The 15,603-nt window shown below is 38.3% G+C and overlaps 1 protein-coding gene across 3 annotated transcripts in view; it reads right to left on the bottom strand.

The window, feature by feature from the left end:
- IARS1 (isoleucyl-tRNA synthetase 1) overlaps positions 1-15,603 on the bottom strand; it is a 111,525-nt gene that overhangs the window by 21,641 nt on the left and 74,281 nt on the right. For all 3 annotated transcript variants that reach the window (XM_068420002.1, XM_068420003.1, XM_068420001.1), the window contains exons 21-26: positions 14,905-15,025; positions 10,358-10,449; positions 9,939-10,016; positions 9,343-9,464; positions 6,274-6,376; positions 5,972-6,055 (exon numbers count right to left, since the gene is read on the bottom strand). In XM_068420002.1, coding sequence (XP_068276103.1) covers positions 5,972-6,055; positions 6,274-6,376; positions 9,343-9,464; positions 9,939-10,016; positions 10,358-10,449; positions 14,905-15,025 — 600 coding nt within the window. The remainder of the gene's footprint in view (positions 1-5,971; positions 6,056-6,273; positions 6,377-9,342; positions 9,465-9,938; positions 10,017-10,357; positions 10,450-14,904; positions 15,026-15,603) is intronic.

Raw genomic sequence — 15,603 nt, 5'->3', positions numbered from 1 at the left:
AGTAAATAAGGAACACACACAAGGCAGGATTTGATACCTGAATTTCCAGTTTCACACAATCCCACTCTCTCTATTCTTGGTGTAACGTACCAGGGACAGATCTTGGAGAGTTTAAATTGCCCACACACAACTCTTCTACAGGTACAAACCAGCACATATCTGGCGCACGCTTCACTATAATTTGGCAGGTTTTGTCTGTCAGACTGCCCAGTACCTGAAGTGTTTTGTGTTTACATCTCCAGTAGAAGGTCGTTAGAGTTTATATCAACATGATACAGAATCACCAAGTGCCTGTGGCAAGCGAGCTACTCCAAGTCATTCAGGAAGCAGAAGTAAATGGTAGCGTTGGCATGACAGGACTAGCAAGTAGCCAAACATTTACACTGAGAAGTAACACTTACATACAACCTCTGACCTACAGTCTAATTCCCTAGGAAGTCCTACTGACATGAGGAGCCAAGAATACAACTGAATCTAATTTTATTTAATACATCTTTTAGGAAATCTAATGAAAACTACATACTTCAGAAATTCAGTTTTAATGGGGTGCTCTTGGAAATGAGCCCACAAGTGGTAAATGACAACCTCGTGGAGATGAAGAAATAATAATCCAAAAAACAGCACAGATTTAAAGATGACTTTGGGCCTGATCAGATAAATTACATACAAGCCAACTCCCCATCAGGGCAAGTTCTCTATACTAATTAGATTAGGAAACCACTCTTCTGTGTACATTATCAAGAATAAAAATAGAATGATTCTTCAAAAAAAGCAAACCTGTGTCTTAGGTTTGTTTATATGTGCCTCAATGTAGTGCTTTGACTTAAAACAGTTCTTAATTTTAGCTTCCCAATAAATCAAAATTAGCTCCTTGACCCAAGTCTCTATGAGACTTTCAAGTCTCAAACACACAAACTGAGGCAACCAGTCCTTCCCATTGCCAGCTGGGAGAACTGTATATTCAGGCACTCCTCTGTACAAGGGCCTTTAGTTGGTGCCGTGTGCCAGACACGATCAGATCGACTGGTAACCCAACTATGCCCAATTCTCAGAACAGAGAAAGAGAAATGCCGGTGCTGTGCTTCAGCTGGGCTGGGCTCTCTAAGCCAACATCCTAAAAAGGGAAATAAATATTGATTATGTAATACTGTAAGAAACAAAATACTGAAGGACCACACACAGGCACAGCTCATGTGTCAGTTAATTCAGCCATTCATGGGTCCCATCTACTACATTAACTGTAATGCCATTAACGTTATGAAATACTGGTAGACTTGAATTTGTTCAAGGGGAAGTCAATTTTCTGGTTTATTATAGCCATACACAGGGGTGGGAGTTGAGGGTATACAAAGGTTGGATTCAAACAAGATTCTGTTTGTGTGTAGAGTAAAATTTACTCAGAGAAAAGCCTCTCACTGGAAGTAGTTAGGAAGAGAAGTCCTGAGCTAGGCTTGTAAAAGGCCTCAAATCCTAATGAATAAAATGCAGCTGTGTTCTGCTACTAAAAGCCTCCTGGATTTATTTCCTTTTGTAAGCTTGGTCATTTTTGCATTACAACTCTATACTCTGGACATATTAAAATCCATTTATTTAAATGATTTGCTCTGTTCTGATGATAGAGTAAGGCTGCAGATCAAAGAATGCAGCTACTTCTGCAAAAGTGATGAATGAAATTTTTGAAGAATTGACAAGTGTATTTTTCAAATTCTTTTGTCAGCAACTGCATGAAGTCAAATGGTGTAATTTTTCTTATAGATTACCTCTGGCACCTGCAAATTTACTAGAAACACTTCTGGCAACAACTAAAGGTTGTAAAGCTCTGAATATGTACAAGGTCGATGAACAAAGCTGCAAATACAGCCCAAGTAACACTACCCAGCCTGCCTGTATTTGTTGACCTCTTTAGCTCTGCACCATCCTAGTAAACAACCAGATTGATTGCTATGAAATACGATAAAACACATACTAAGCTTCAGCATCAGCTTGTTGAATTTTAAGATACATAATAAAACCAGAATGACAGATAGTATTTTGTATTTGTGTTTCCATAAAGGTATTTGAGTTTATCGTAACTCATCTCCCCATAAGACATACCTTGTTTGTGGTAGCAAATGAATATAAATTAAACCAGACTTTTGTACAATCCAATTATGTAATAATTTATCAAGCTGTTGGGTTCCTTTGTTACCTTTTACTAGCTGTAGAAGTTGACAGCAAATTTTGTCAGCTATATTTTTGGAAGTAATTTGAGTAACCAAACCTCATCGCCCTTAAAATTGGATTCTGTAAAATCCACAAATCCAGTTTTCAGATCAAGAAAATGTGATAGGCACTAACCTACATTCCACAACATTCCGCTATTGAAAAGATCCAGGTACTGAAATTATTAATAACAGCAATTCTGAAGTGAAGCATTGTACCTGCCAAGTCTAAGAGAAATAACCAATAAGCTAATATGACAGAAAAGCCTTACAATGCCACTTGCAAATCAATTAAGATTTTTAATTAGAATTCCTTTAGTGCACAGTTCTTAAGAATTCAAGTCCCATAGCAATGAAAAGCAAGAAGCATACAACACTGATCCAGAAGTCTTGTGCATATTGAGCCCTGACTCCCTTAGCCATGCTCTTACGTTGCCCTCAGCAGAATTTTTAGAAGCCTGCCTTAGATGTGTATTTAGGCTGGGGGAAAGATGGTGTTGCTGGAGTAATACATAATTAGCAGTTTAAGAGGGACTCTGTGGCTTCAGTCATCTCTCGAATTCTTTGACTGACAGGGTTGCTCTTACCAAGACGAGTGAGGTGAGTTGATCTTGCTTGGGTAGATGCAGATTTTTGTTCTCTTTGTCAAGGCAAAGCAGCTGATCTCGACAATGACAATTTGAACTAAAAAAGTTCCACTGCATTTTAAGCACGTGACTAGATCTTCTGTTACAGAGCCCTCTGAATATGCCTTACTGAAAGGAAGAAGAATCCTTAACCTACCAAGGGCAGGTGTACAATAAGGGCCATGGATTCCTGGACAAGGGAAAAAAATCCTTACATACTGTACTGCCAGTGATTATTGTAATAGAAAAAAACCTTATCTCACTTATCTTTGAAGACTCATTTCACTGGCTTCAGAGAATGCAAAATGTTACAAACAGTTATGGAAGAAAAAGAAATCCATTCATTGTAAAGTACCATAACCTTATGCTTCATGTACTACCAGTATGTCTTAGTACAGCCATTGGAACTGACTCTGTCATGAACATACATAAACACCTGGGAAGTGACAGATTCTGACAAAATAAAGATGACAGGAAGGTCGAAGGTCAATTATTAGTAGAAATATATTTTATTGAATAATCCAGAGGCCATTAAACAGAAACACAAACTAAAGACAGCTTGCTGAACCCACCACTCTTATACTATATCAGCTCTAAGAAGCACAGCGGTCCTAACGTGATACAACACGATAAGAATTTCCTGAAGACAGAAATGAGACAAAGCTCCTCTGCAATGTCAGATTCAAACCTTCAGTGCTGTGGATGGAGCTGAAGGAAAGGAACCACTTTGAACTGAGGAGAATCCCTACATTTCCCACCTGATTACTGTACTTGGACACACAGAAGCTGTACACTAACATGACAGTACCTTGGGAAGTACGCTGGAGGTAAAATAGGACAAAGAATTAAGTTGTAACAGTAATCTGTTTTTGTATATCCACTACAAGCACTTAAAATATAGGAAAAGGGCAGACTTCAGAGGGTAATGAAAAGTACGCCCTACGGCTCACCTGTCCAGATATGAAGGTACCGTGGAAGGGAAGGAATTCTTTCATAAACTGTGCAGATGTACAAGTACATTGCTGTTCAAAATATTTTTTCTTCTGGTTTTTGCTCATTTAAACAGAGATTGTTTCAAACGAGTAGATTTGAGAGGGTAAAACACGAGTAGGCTGAGCTTGCAGCTCACGGGCATTCAGAAACTGTATTAAGACTTCTACATGAAATCTCTTGTAATAGTAAAGGCAGTCAATACTTTGGGGGGTTGTCAGTTTTTGTATTACATTGTATTTAACTTCTCTAACAAGGACCTTGCATTGAGGCTAGTATCCCTTCCTCAGAAACCTTTTTGTCAGGTCTTGAATGGGGAAGATCATCTGAACAACTACCTAGGTGATTTTGTTTTGCAAGACCACTCCTTCAGTTCTCATCCAAGAGAAAAGTGGTGTGTATTCTGCCTCGTTGAATTAAGAGCCACACACAAATACAACAAAATTACATAAGAGAAGAATTCAAGTGAAAATCCAGACAGATTAATACACAGAAATTACTGTCATAAAGTAATCCCCGATTTATATTCAAGTCTAATGCATGCATTCTGCCCAGTATCAACATCAAATCAGTTCCTTTAGAATTCTGTCGTCTTAGCAAAGAGCTGCTCTTTGAAATGCAATTCTTTCCTCCCAAAACACACACAGTTACAAAGATGAAGTCATGGCACATCTCCCAGGCAACACAATGAAACATCTGGGTGAAAAGTGATCATCTATCCAAATGAGAGACTGCTGCAGCAAGAGGAAATGAAGACTGTTCACAAAGAACAGCATTGCTTAACCAGTCTTCCTTCTCCCCTCACTGCCTTCCAGAGTGGTTCTGGAAGGCCTCCAGTCTGACAACGGAGATATTATTACCTCTAACTCCCTGTTCAGCAAAGCAATTATAAAGCCCCTAGGCTGCCAACACTGAGAAATGACACATAGCATCGTTCATGGTATCAAATGCACGATCACGACAGATTTAAGTAGTAAGAACCACTGGTTTGCAAGATGGTTTGAAGGCCCCAACACCCAGAAAAAAGTTCAAAGGCATACTGGCATAGGAGCTTTTTTTTGCTTTGCTTTTCGAATCAAAACACCATGGCTCATCGAAATTCATCACAGTAGCTGAAACTCTTCCTTCTCACTGTTCTCTCTTACTGTTTGATTTCTTTTGTACATCACAGACATGAAAGAAGATGCATATAAAGTCTATTTGTAATGAAATTTAATTGAACATAAAGACTAAAGAAAGCCCACGCTAAAAAATCTTTTAAGCAATCAAAAAGTAATAAGCTTTGTGCCTTCACTACAACTTCTGAAATGCAGTACTGAAGTTTAAAATATTTATTTATAGTATAAACATATAAATAATCGAAGCTTATTTATAAACAAACTCCGTTTTCATTTCACTTCTTCAAATACTATGGATTTTTACATGACTGACTAAAAGCAGAAAGTGCAGCCAATTTCCAGAAGTTATGCTCAAAAACCCAAGAAGGGTTACTTTTCTTTTGAACGACGGGGCTTTTATCCAAACAAACATTTAGAAGTAGGGCAGGCTGTGTTTCCCTAATGGACACGCATTAAGAGAGTATTGCAGTGGCATACAGAAGCAGATGAGTGTAAGAAATCGTACAGACTAACATCTTATTTATTTGACATTTTATACCCTAAACAACATCCTGCAAAAATATTGACTGGTCGCCTATTCTCCCTTACACGGAACTCCTTCTCTCCATCAACCCTTCACTTACCGTCAAACTGTTTTTAATGCCCTTTAACTGAAGGAGATCACAAATTTTGCAGTCCATCTCTTAGACAACATATAGTTGAATATTGTCTTATTTTCATTCAGAAAATGTTTTTTACTTTCACTAATCAAGAAAAAGAACATTTCTAATAGCCTCTTAATTATTCATTGATGAAGTCCTATGTGGTCAGTTTGAGCGATTGTTTCTCAGTACTACAGCTGACTGCCTAAGGATCATCACCCACTTACCTTAATTTCTGTGCACAGTACCCACTGATATCCCCTTTCATTACAATTCTCTTAGTTAGTTTTACCTAGTGAGTTATTAGTATCAGCAACATGGAAGGTTAGGGTTGTGTTTGTTGAGGTAACTGCCATACACAATCCAGTTAAGCATCACGTTCATGATGTTCTTACCTCAAGTATGTACTTCTCTAAAGATCTGACGTTTTCCAGAGCCTCTGGATCCTGATGGATAACAACTACTTCTTTCAAAGGATACTGTGGAGATGGAAAAAAAAACACAAACAGAAACTTTGGTCCTCCCAACTGAAAATAAAGAACTTCAGAAATCATTATTTATCATTTGATGTATTTTATTGTTGAACTCTTCTTTGCTATTCCAAACTTAATTACTCAATTTTCTCAGTCTTATCCCAAAGTTACAAAGCTATTGCACATTCCCAAGGTATTGATAACAGGTGTTGAAGACTGCTAACCTTTACTGGAATGGTTTTTCTGTCTCTGATTACTCGTCCAAGCTCAATAACCGACTGCAAACAAGAAACGGCACTTTCAATTTTTTTGTCGATGAGATCCTCCCTAGATTAAAAAGGAAACATTATATTGCTTCATTTTCACTGTATCTGTTTGAACAGATTGAAAACGTTTTACCCCCTTCTCTGAAATTTCCTGCCAGAGACTCAATTATGCCCTGTTGGAGCAATTTGGAAAATTAACAAATAGGTTTTCCTTCTCTCTTTGTGTAGAAGAAGATGAGGAAAGAACTTGCTGAAAACAAAAAACAGAGCTATTTTTAAATCATCTTTTGTTAGCACCTCTCACAAGATGGAGATAATGGATTGAGTAATACTACCTATTTTATTAATAGCCAATAAAAAGTAAGATTTACATTAATAATATCATAAGAAGATGCAAAAAGATATTATAAGTAGGATACTTATAATGACAAGGAAATACCTATAATGTGACCAACTCACTGAATCTCAATTTATTATCTTTTCCAGGAGTTCTGGTATTTTAGCTTGATGTTTTAGACAGTCTTGTAGTCTTTCCTGGCTTTCATTTTAACACCCTTCCATTTTGAGGCAAGGCAGGGTTGGTGGGGTTTTTTTGCCTTTGAGTAAGCTGACATTCACATCTTGTTTCAAATGTACTAGCAGCCAACAGTTGCAAAAATGTGGTTTTCTTGATTTCTTGAGTAGCTGCATAACTTGAGCAGCTCCTTTAAAACCACACAAGTGTCATATCAGGACCAGAGGTACTGGTTCTAAAAGACAGTTGTCAATAAAATTAACAAAGTTGCTTGCTGTAATATAAGAAGCAAAAGTACTGGGATGAAAACCACGCATCCAGTAAGGATTGTCCAGAGAAACAGAACTGGTAAAGCAAAACTTCAAACTGAAATATCCCCATCTTCTGCCCTAGGGTTCTGATTAAGATCTTATTACCTATTTTGAAGCTTTTATTCTTCCCAAAGCCAGCCTCCATGATGGTGCTCCAAAAACTTGGAAACATGAAGACTGTGAGCTAGAAAATTTTGCTCCCAGAAAGGTTCACTTAGTATAATGTGGCAGTATTTCAATATTACTTGCCACTACTTAACAACATTGTGGAGCCACAAAATGATAATAGTCTTCATGGATTGCATGCCCATCCACAAAATTTACTGCAACCAATCTGTTCAGACACTAAGCCACCAAGTAATACCTCAGTGGGGTTTGTAACACAGGTATTGAATCAAGTTCAGCTCTGGAAGTGGCCAAGTCCCTTAGTTTTATGTGTAGATACCCATCATATTGTTAAAGTAGCATTTTCTGTAACTGCATAAAAAAACATCTCTTATTATTAACTGACAGTATTGTCCTTATGCAGTCATCAACTCAACCCAGGTTGAACAATCCAGTACATTACACAAACTAGTAGGAGACAAAAATCCAAACAAAGTACAAGAAACAGAGGAAAGCCCTGCAAGCCACTCAAATACCTCGTATGTTTGCATGATGCAGCAGCAAGTCAGCACAAAAAGGAATAAGAAGTGACTAAGCCACTTTTAAACACTCATGCTAAGCCCGTGCCTGAGCTGAGTTCCTGCAAATAGCTCACTATCCCTCCATCACTCCATTCTACAGGAGCTCAGAACCATTTCTGATAGCTGACTGATGAGTTTTACATTCTTTGATTACGTATTCTTTACAGCACTTTCCCAGGGAACAGAAAATCAGCACCATCATTATGTCAATCTCAAACTCCTTGTTGCAATAACTGTCACTATTAAAGCTATCAGAAAGAACAAACCACCTTCTTCAAAGGATATAGTATCCATAAAAGAAACATTACTAGAAGGTTTAAATTTTTAAACCGCCACGTAAAGTATCAAGGTCAGCTCCCTTATCCTTGAGGGTTTTCAAACTGAGCTACAATGCAAAAGGGAAGTTTGCTTCTCTTCTGTTCGGTGACTAACAGCAGACTGCAATGCTGGCACTAACTTAATCCACTGACGTAGCCCCAAGGCACTAATAAGCAACTGATTACTGTAATACTAGTGGCTCCCTTGGCTGGACAAAAGAAAAAAAACCCAAACCAAAAACAACTTCAGGTGTGAAGTTCTACCTGGGTAGAGCTACCTGGGTGAGTTGGTGCTATGGATAACCCAGAGCTTATGTCCAGTACAACCACCATGGACCCAAACCTTTTTGAGACACACAGGCACTTACAAAAAACCTCACCCATCAGCATCCAGAGAAACGATCTGTCTAGAAAGCTCTCTCTCATCTGAGCTTCCTCTTACAAGGAAGTGGCAACCTCTGGACAATGGTCTAAATTCTTGATCTGAAGCCAGAAGAACTCACTCTGCTGGCTCCGTATGTGGTCCACACAAAACAATAATTCCAATCCACATGGGATCTGGTGTCAGCATTCACTAAGAAAGGCCTAGAGATGGGGGGGTGCACACGTTCTGGCAAATATAGGGCCCACAAGAAAGTTTTATAACTCTTTTGGGCCCTTCATAGGGAGGCGTTATAGCTTCTAGTCAGCACACCCTTTGAAGAGTAAAAAGGATATTCCTTGAGTAAAAAGGATATTCCTTGCCCACCATAAGAAGAAAACATTATGACTTGGGAACATGCATTCTTCCTAATTGTTTTCCTTCCAATCTACAACCCTTTAACTTAGCACAAGTCTACTGCCTAAATGTGGAGGGAACAGAAAATTCCCAGCTAACACTAAGAGTAAGGTGTGAAGTGTACTGCTAGTGAAATGTTCTCCTACAGCAAAGAGACTAACATCAAGCAGAGTTTAATCAAAACTTAAACAGTTTTTGCTTATAGAAAAGAATGTGTTAACTATCACCCTAAAATTCTTCTTGAGGCAAAGGAATATTCACATTATTAAAGCAGATGGTTTTCTTGTTATGCAGAACAGCTTTGAACACAAGTAAGTGAAGGAGCACCGTTCTGTGAAAAGTGGAAAAAAAAGAAACCAACAACCAACCAAAACCCCACCAACCCAAAACCCCATTTTGCCACGTAACAGCTGTCTCTTACCTCACTTGGGGAAGCATGAGGTAGTGGATGCTTTCAGTATTCTTTTCCTGAACTGAGGCCGGATCAATAAGTGTCTTCAGATTCTGGTACATCAGCTCAGTGATAAATGGAGTGTATGGTGCCTGTAATGTTGCATTCAGTCACCATCTTTTCTTTATTGTTTGTACATTATGAATCAGTAATACTCATGAATTGCATAAGGACAGTTCAGCAAAAGTAATGCTTACACAGTGTCTTCAATGCAGAACTGTGATGTTATTCAAAATGCAGACTGAAATAGATGATGAAATTGCTACTACTTATTCATCTCCTTCCTGATATTTACATGTTACTTTTGGGCATCAGATAAGAAATCATAACGTCTCTTTATCAGTCAGGTGATATCTGCCTGCTTTATAGTACCATGGGGCAGATAAGCAAATAAAAGGGGGAGGTGGAAAATGAACTGTGCTAGACAAATCAGTAGCAGTATGTTTCTTCTTCCCATGTGTTCAGCCTCTGTACCCCTAGTTTCTGTGGTCACCTTAGGCACAAAGATGCATGGGTTTAGATTAACTACATTAAAAATATCAACTAGTGGGCTGTCATTCTCTTACCATAAGTCTGCACATGGAGAACAAAACCCTGAACAAGGTTTCCAAGGCCATAATGCAGTCTTCAGTCCCATTCTCACCCTATTTGAAGAATTCACCAAGAAAAAAACAACTACAATTTTAGGATCAGTAAGTGCACTTCAATAAACTTCAAAAAATTCCTATGTTAATGCAATAAACTGGTTTTCCAAACTGCATTCATTTTGCTCAGTCCCATCCAGCAAGTGAAACAGAATTACTGGGCATTGTGTTTGTTTGGTTTTCCTCGTAAAGCAAAGAGGAGGAAAAAAATGTTAACTTCTCATTCCCACTATCGGGTACAAACTGATACCATTTAAAATGCAGCATAAAGGTTTTGTGTAACACCATGAAGCTGCTGTGGATTTTGTTTACAGTAGAAGATTGCAGAAGTCGATACCTACCTTTAGTCTTCTGCGATTCATCCTAACATACCAGTTGGTCAGAATATCAACAAACTTCACTAATCGAGGGACTACAGTGTACAGTCTGTAAGCTAGAAGGAAAAACGTTTACTGTAGTTACTATTTGCCCTCTGCATCAAGCTCCTCACTTAAAGAACCGTTATCATTTGTAGCTCTGGTGTTAAATATAACACTCGAGCAGAAGCACGTATGTCAGTAAGAGAGAAAAAGTGCTTAGACGTACTATTATGTTAAAACCATTGAAATTGTGCACGTTATCAATTCTCGTGCTTCAATACAAACACATCTACCACCAAACTGCTTCCCTAATCCCAAACAAACATGCATTATGGAAGCCTTATGCTTTTATCTGACTTGTAAAGAGGATAGTGGATAAGAGACTATTAATCGCAAAGGATTTGGCAAATCCTAGATTTGCACATGCTGTAAATACAGCCAAGCCACTAGAAGTTTAACAGAAATTACTGCAGAATCATACAATAAAAATTTATTAATTACTGCCAACATTTTCTTTTTTGTTTGCCAGATTCAAAATGAGACACCTATTTCAATCAATTCTACCTGAATGAACTGCAATTTTTTATTATTTTTCTAAGTAACACAGTAGGCTAAAAGAACGTAAAGTAACAGCAAGCTTGAGAAGGTAAGAAGATAAACATAGCTGTATTTTCAAGTTCTGTGTAACTTAAAAGCATGGAGGACTGCCAACACGAAAAGAAGGTCATCACAAGCATCACTGTGCCACTGGGAAACAAATTTCATTGTTCGCAAGAGAACTGGGGGGGTGGGGATAGACCTTAAACAGGACTCAGTTTTCTAAGGAAAAACTTGTATATAACGTCTCTAAATGCAAAGAGCTTTTTGATCTCTATTCTGAATCAGTTTCATTCATCAAACAGCTACTGAATAAAATGGATCTTTGCTTTAAAAGCTCCACCACACTTTTCATCGCATTTTCTAAAAGAGAAGTGTTTTTAAAGGCAGAGCACTGGTATTTAAACGTTAAAAGGAAATACTCCAAAGATTCATGCCATGGTGGGGAAGACATTTACGTGAGAATTTATACTCCCAAAAACTTCCCAGCTCTCTTCTAGCTATGCATTATCTAGTTAGGACACTGGTTAAAAACAAACAAAAACCCTTGAAAAACCCCACCCTTCAGGGACATTAAATCTTGAACAAGAGATTCAGGTTTGCCTGGAAACATGCATTTCTCCCCTCGATAGCTGTAATCCCAGTTCATAAACCGAATAGTGAAATCTTACTTATTCTGACTCAAGAAAAAGGCATGCATGTACTTGGAAACACGTGCACACACATGCACAGAGACACACACTTCTTTCAATTTCAGTCATCAGCGGAAAAGTTGTTCTGTAAAATATTTTCTTAAGTAGGAAAAAAAAAAAAAGCATAAAAAGTCTTACTGGTTTTAAATACAGAATTTTAACCCCCCTTAAAACACAAAGGATTGTTTGCCCTATTACTTTCCATAATATCTTCCCAATATCTTACTGCTTGCCCTATTTATCAAAGGGCCTCAATCCCCAGAAGTTTCCATCATAAAAGATGAGGTTTAGTGGAGAAACTATACTGCTATTCAGTAGCTAATAATTCATTTGGAAAGCGTGTTATTACCAAAGTGAAGCCAAGTTAGCTACACCAGCTGCTGCTGGAGAGGTTACTGGCACACATCTACCTAACTTGCAGCACTTCTGAAGAGAGCACGTCTACAGCTCCAGCGTGGGGCACCTATTAAACCAGAGATAGTACGCAACAGCAACAACTCTCTTACAAACACCAACGTGTATTGTTTCAATAGTTAACTTTTGCCAATTTTCCATGAATAATTGAAATGACGCTGCTTTCTGATATGTTTTGTCTCCCTTTCTCCACCTGCGTATGTTCTACGAAGTCAAAAGCTCTCCCCAAGCCAGGATTAGCAGAGAGTTTGTTAGACCTTCCCCAAGTTTTCCTAGGCTCTCTAAAGCATCCCAGAGTTGGAGTGTGCACAGTCATGCTCCCCCCTTCCCAGCCTCAGTCTGTTCAAGTGAGGTCAATACTAAACTGACAGGGACTCCATTTAGGCTGAAATAATGCTGGCTGTTCAAGCTACTAGTAGAAACTGGGGCAGAATTAACATAAGTTTTACTTAATGGAAACATTTTTCTAGAGGCAGGCAATCGGTGTAAAATTTAGCTCCACTATAAAATACACTTGATTAAAAGGAAGAAGCTAAGCTCAACTGCAACATTTCTCTGGTTAGTGGTGTCTCCTTGCCATTTCAAGTTTCAAGCCTGTATGTTCTTACGCACAATCACACACCCAGGCGCAGGAACAGCACGTGACAGTGCAGACTGGGCCATTTCTTTGACAGACAGTGCCCAAACATCACCTCAGCACCACTGCCTCACCTATATTTTAGACATGGCAGAGACAACACTTTTTTTTTCATGCATCTTGCAGGTAACGCAGTTGTATGGCATTAGCTGGCAAACGCAATCATTTATTTTTGCTCACACCATCCCACATCTACAACAGCTTCTGCATTTGTTTATATTTTTTCATTATTTTCAAAATCTTGGCTTCTAAAATGAAGCTTGTGTAATGTATTTATCTCCTTTACCCAGCATTTGAGGTTATCAGTCACCATTATAATCTTCCCTTGCCCCTTCCTGACATTTTTCCTACTTCAAGTCATATGAAGTAGGAAATCTTTAAAAAAAATCCAAACCTAATTTTTTAAAAAGGATTAGCACAAGAGTACCATGTACCCAAATTTACTGCATCTCATTATCTGAATGAACTCAGAGTTCATGAAGAAAAATTAATTGAAAAATTACATTAATCACTTCCTAATGAGATGTGCCACTCATTTGATGAGCACATCATATTATCTTCATCTAACACAAGACAATAGCATTTAATATCAATGCTACAGTCTTGAAAGTCTTTACATTGTCATTTTCCAACAGGAATTTTCTTCTCCTGCTTCGAAGGATCTTCTTGCTTTGTAAAGATGTCAGCTGACACATCCCTTTTTATTAGTTTCATCTTCCTCTTAGAAAATTCAGAGCAAAGCATTCAAGTTTCTACCCCCGTGATAATCTTCCTGCAAATACTATTTCTGTTTAAACTGTGCACTAATCCAAGATCCCAGGTACACATTCACAAATCAATTTTCCAGTGTCCCTCAAAATATTTTCCTCTCTGCATGCAGCATGTAAACTTGCATAGGCTCTGCATACTTCCGTTTGGCAACACATGAAACTCAATACACACCACCACCAAATTTCAAGGACAAAACTTCTATGAAGAAGCCGCATTTTCATCAACAACAGACAGCCTTTATCATATTCCTGGTTTTGGTAGCTTGAGGATTCTTTCTTCCTTTAGTGAAGTGTTCTTAGATGACATCACCTGATTTTTGTTATTACCAAAATGACTTGCTTTATCTACTGTAGTAAGATAAACTCATCTTACTGGTCTTGGTGAGAGTGAACATGCAGGTCTAAGAGGGGAAACACAGGAGATGACTGAAGCAGAGAACTGCCCTGTGTCCTCAAACTCAGATCTCGCGTTTAGCTGTTTCCTCATTACCTATTATCCCACTAATACCTTCTTTCCCCAAGGCCAAGTATACCTGTGGAAGGCTTCTAAAAATTATTCCAAGGGCAACTTAAGATCACAGGCATAAGGGGGGTTGCTTATTTATTCATAAACAGGGGCTGCAATGGCAAAAGCCACCTTCTTTCCAATAGCTACGTTTCTAGGTGTCCTTCAAGGCACCAAAACCTCTTCAAATCCCATCGTGACTTGATCTGCAAGGCTGTAAGCTTACTGGATCAGACTACTTCAGGGGACTCTTGTAGCACCTTCTCTTTGCAATAAATATTGTCTTAATATAATGTGAGCATTGAGAGGTGTGGGACGATGAAAAAGACAACATGCAGGAAGAAGAACCAGGAGAGTATCTTTTTCCAGCTATGCAATACCCTAATGCTATTCTGTCCTGCTGTACACACTCCCAATATGATTACAAAGAAATCCTCTCCATGGAACTGTGCAGGGGAAAATTTATTCCCCATGCTCATGTACCTCTCAAAATTATTTTATTTAGCTGACAAGAGCACTGCCCATTTTATCCTTTTTTTTTTTTTTTTTTGAGCTTCCCCAAATTCTATTTGGCTTTCTTTTCACTGCTATCTTTCAGTTACCATTATAATATTACTAATCACTCGAAGCACTGCAGAAGATGTTGTTACAGCAACAAGCTACATCACTGAGCTCAGAGGATTAGCTCCGACAAAAAAAAAGCCTCATTACTTTTTGAAATCTCATGAACAAGCATAGCAAAATCTGTATTAACACCCATGAAAGCAGCATTCCATGTGTTATGGTAGCTGGTTAAAGATTTCCTTCCTTTTACCTGAACTGTGAGTCTCAGGTGGAATCTCTGGATGAAATGGCTAGTTCTTTAATCAAAAGATTAAACACCCGTGCACACGCGCGACCAAAGATGTGCATACCTGCCATTTCAGCTTTGAAGAACTGAATGAGCGATTGGGTGAAAGAAAGAATCCATTTATCCATGATGTTATTGCTCTCCTTAACTGTGTTCTCATTGTAAAGGAATTCTCTTCCCTCATCCTATCATAAAAACACAAAACACATTTTTCAAGTCATGAGGGTATATATTCAAACCTCTAGATCAAACCACCTGTCAGCCACTAATATTTTGTCACCTTCCCTGTGTTACATTGGTTTCCTAAGAGAGAACATTAAATTCCAGAAATATGTATGTGAGAGAAATAGCTAAGGAAAACCTGACTCCCACTGCTCTTGAATTCACCACACTGTACATTCAGCTACAACGGAGGCCAGTTATTTGGATCTGTTAAACAGACAAAAAGTAGTACAGCACACAATGGTATGGGGTTGTTCTTTCCCTGTTTGCAGTCATAGCTTCCAGACACAGGGTAGGACTCTTGAATTTACATAACTCTTTCACCTAGGAGAATCTGAAGCATTTACAAGAAACGTACTATGAAGATGAATTCTATTTGGAGAAAGGGCATATAAACAATATAATTATTTTTTAAGAGCATGTGACAATTTCAACAGAGTAAAACATAGAAGAGGGTAACAACCCCAACTGAAAAAACAGGTGGAATTTTTAGGCATCCAACATGCAAATAGTGCATTTCGTTGCTTCCCAGAATACTGAT

The sequence above is a fragment of the Nyctibius grandis genome, chromosome 29 (assembly GCF_013368605.1).
Source record: "Nyctibius grandis isolate bNycGra1 chromosome 29, bNycGra1.pri, whole genome shotgun sequence".
NCBI lineage: Eukaryota > Metazoa > Chordata > Aves > Nyctibiiformes > Nyctibiidae > Nyctibius > Nyctibius grandis.
Note: the sequence above shows the minus strand (reverse complement) of the source record. Positions and strands in the feature narration are given on the sequence as shown.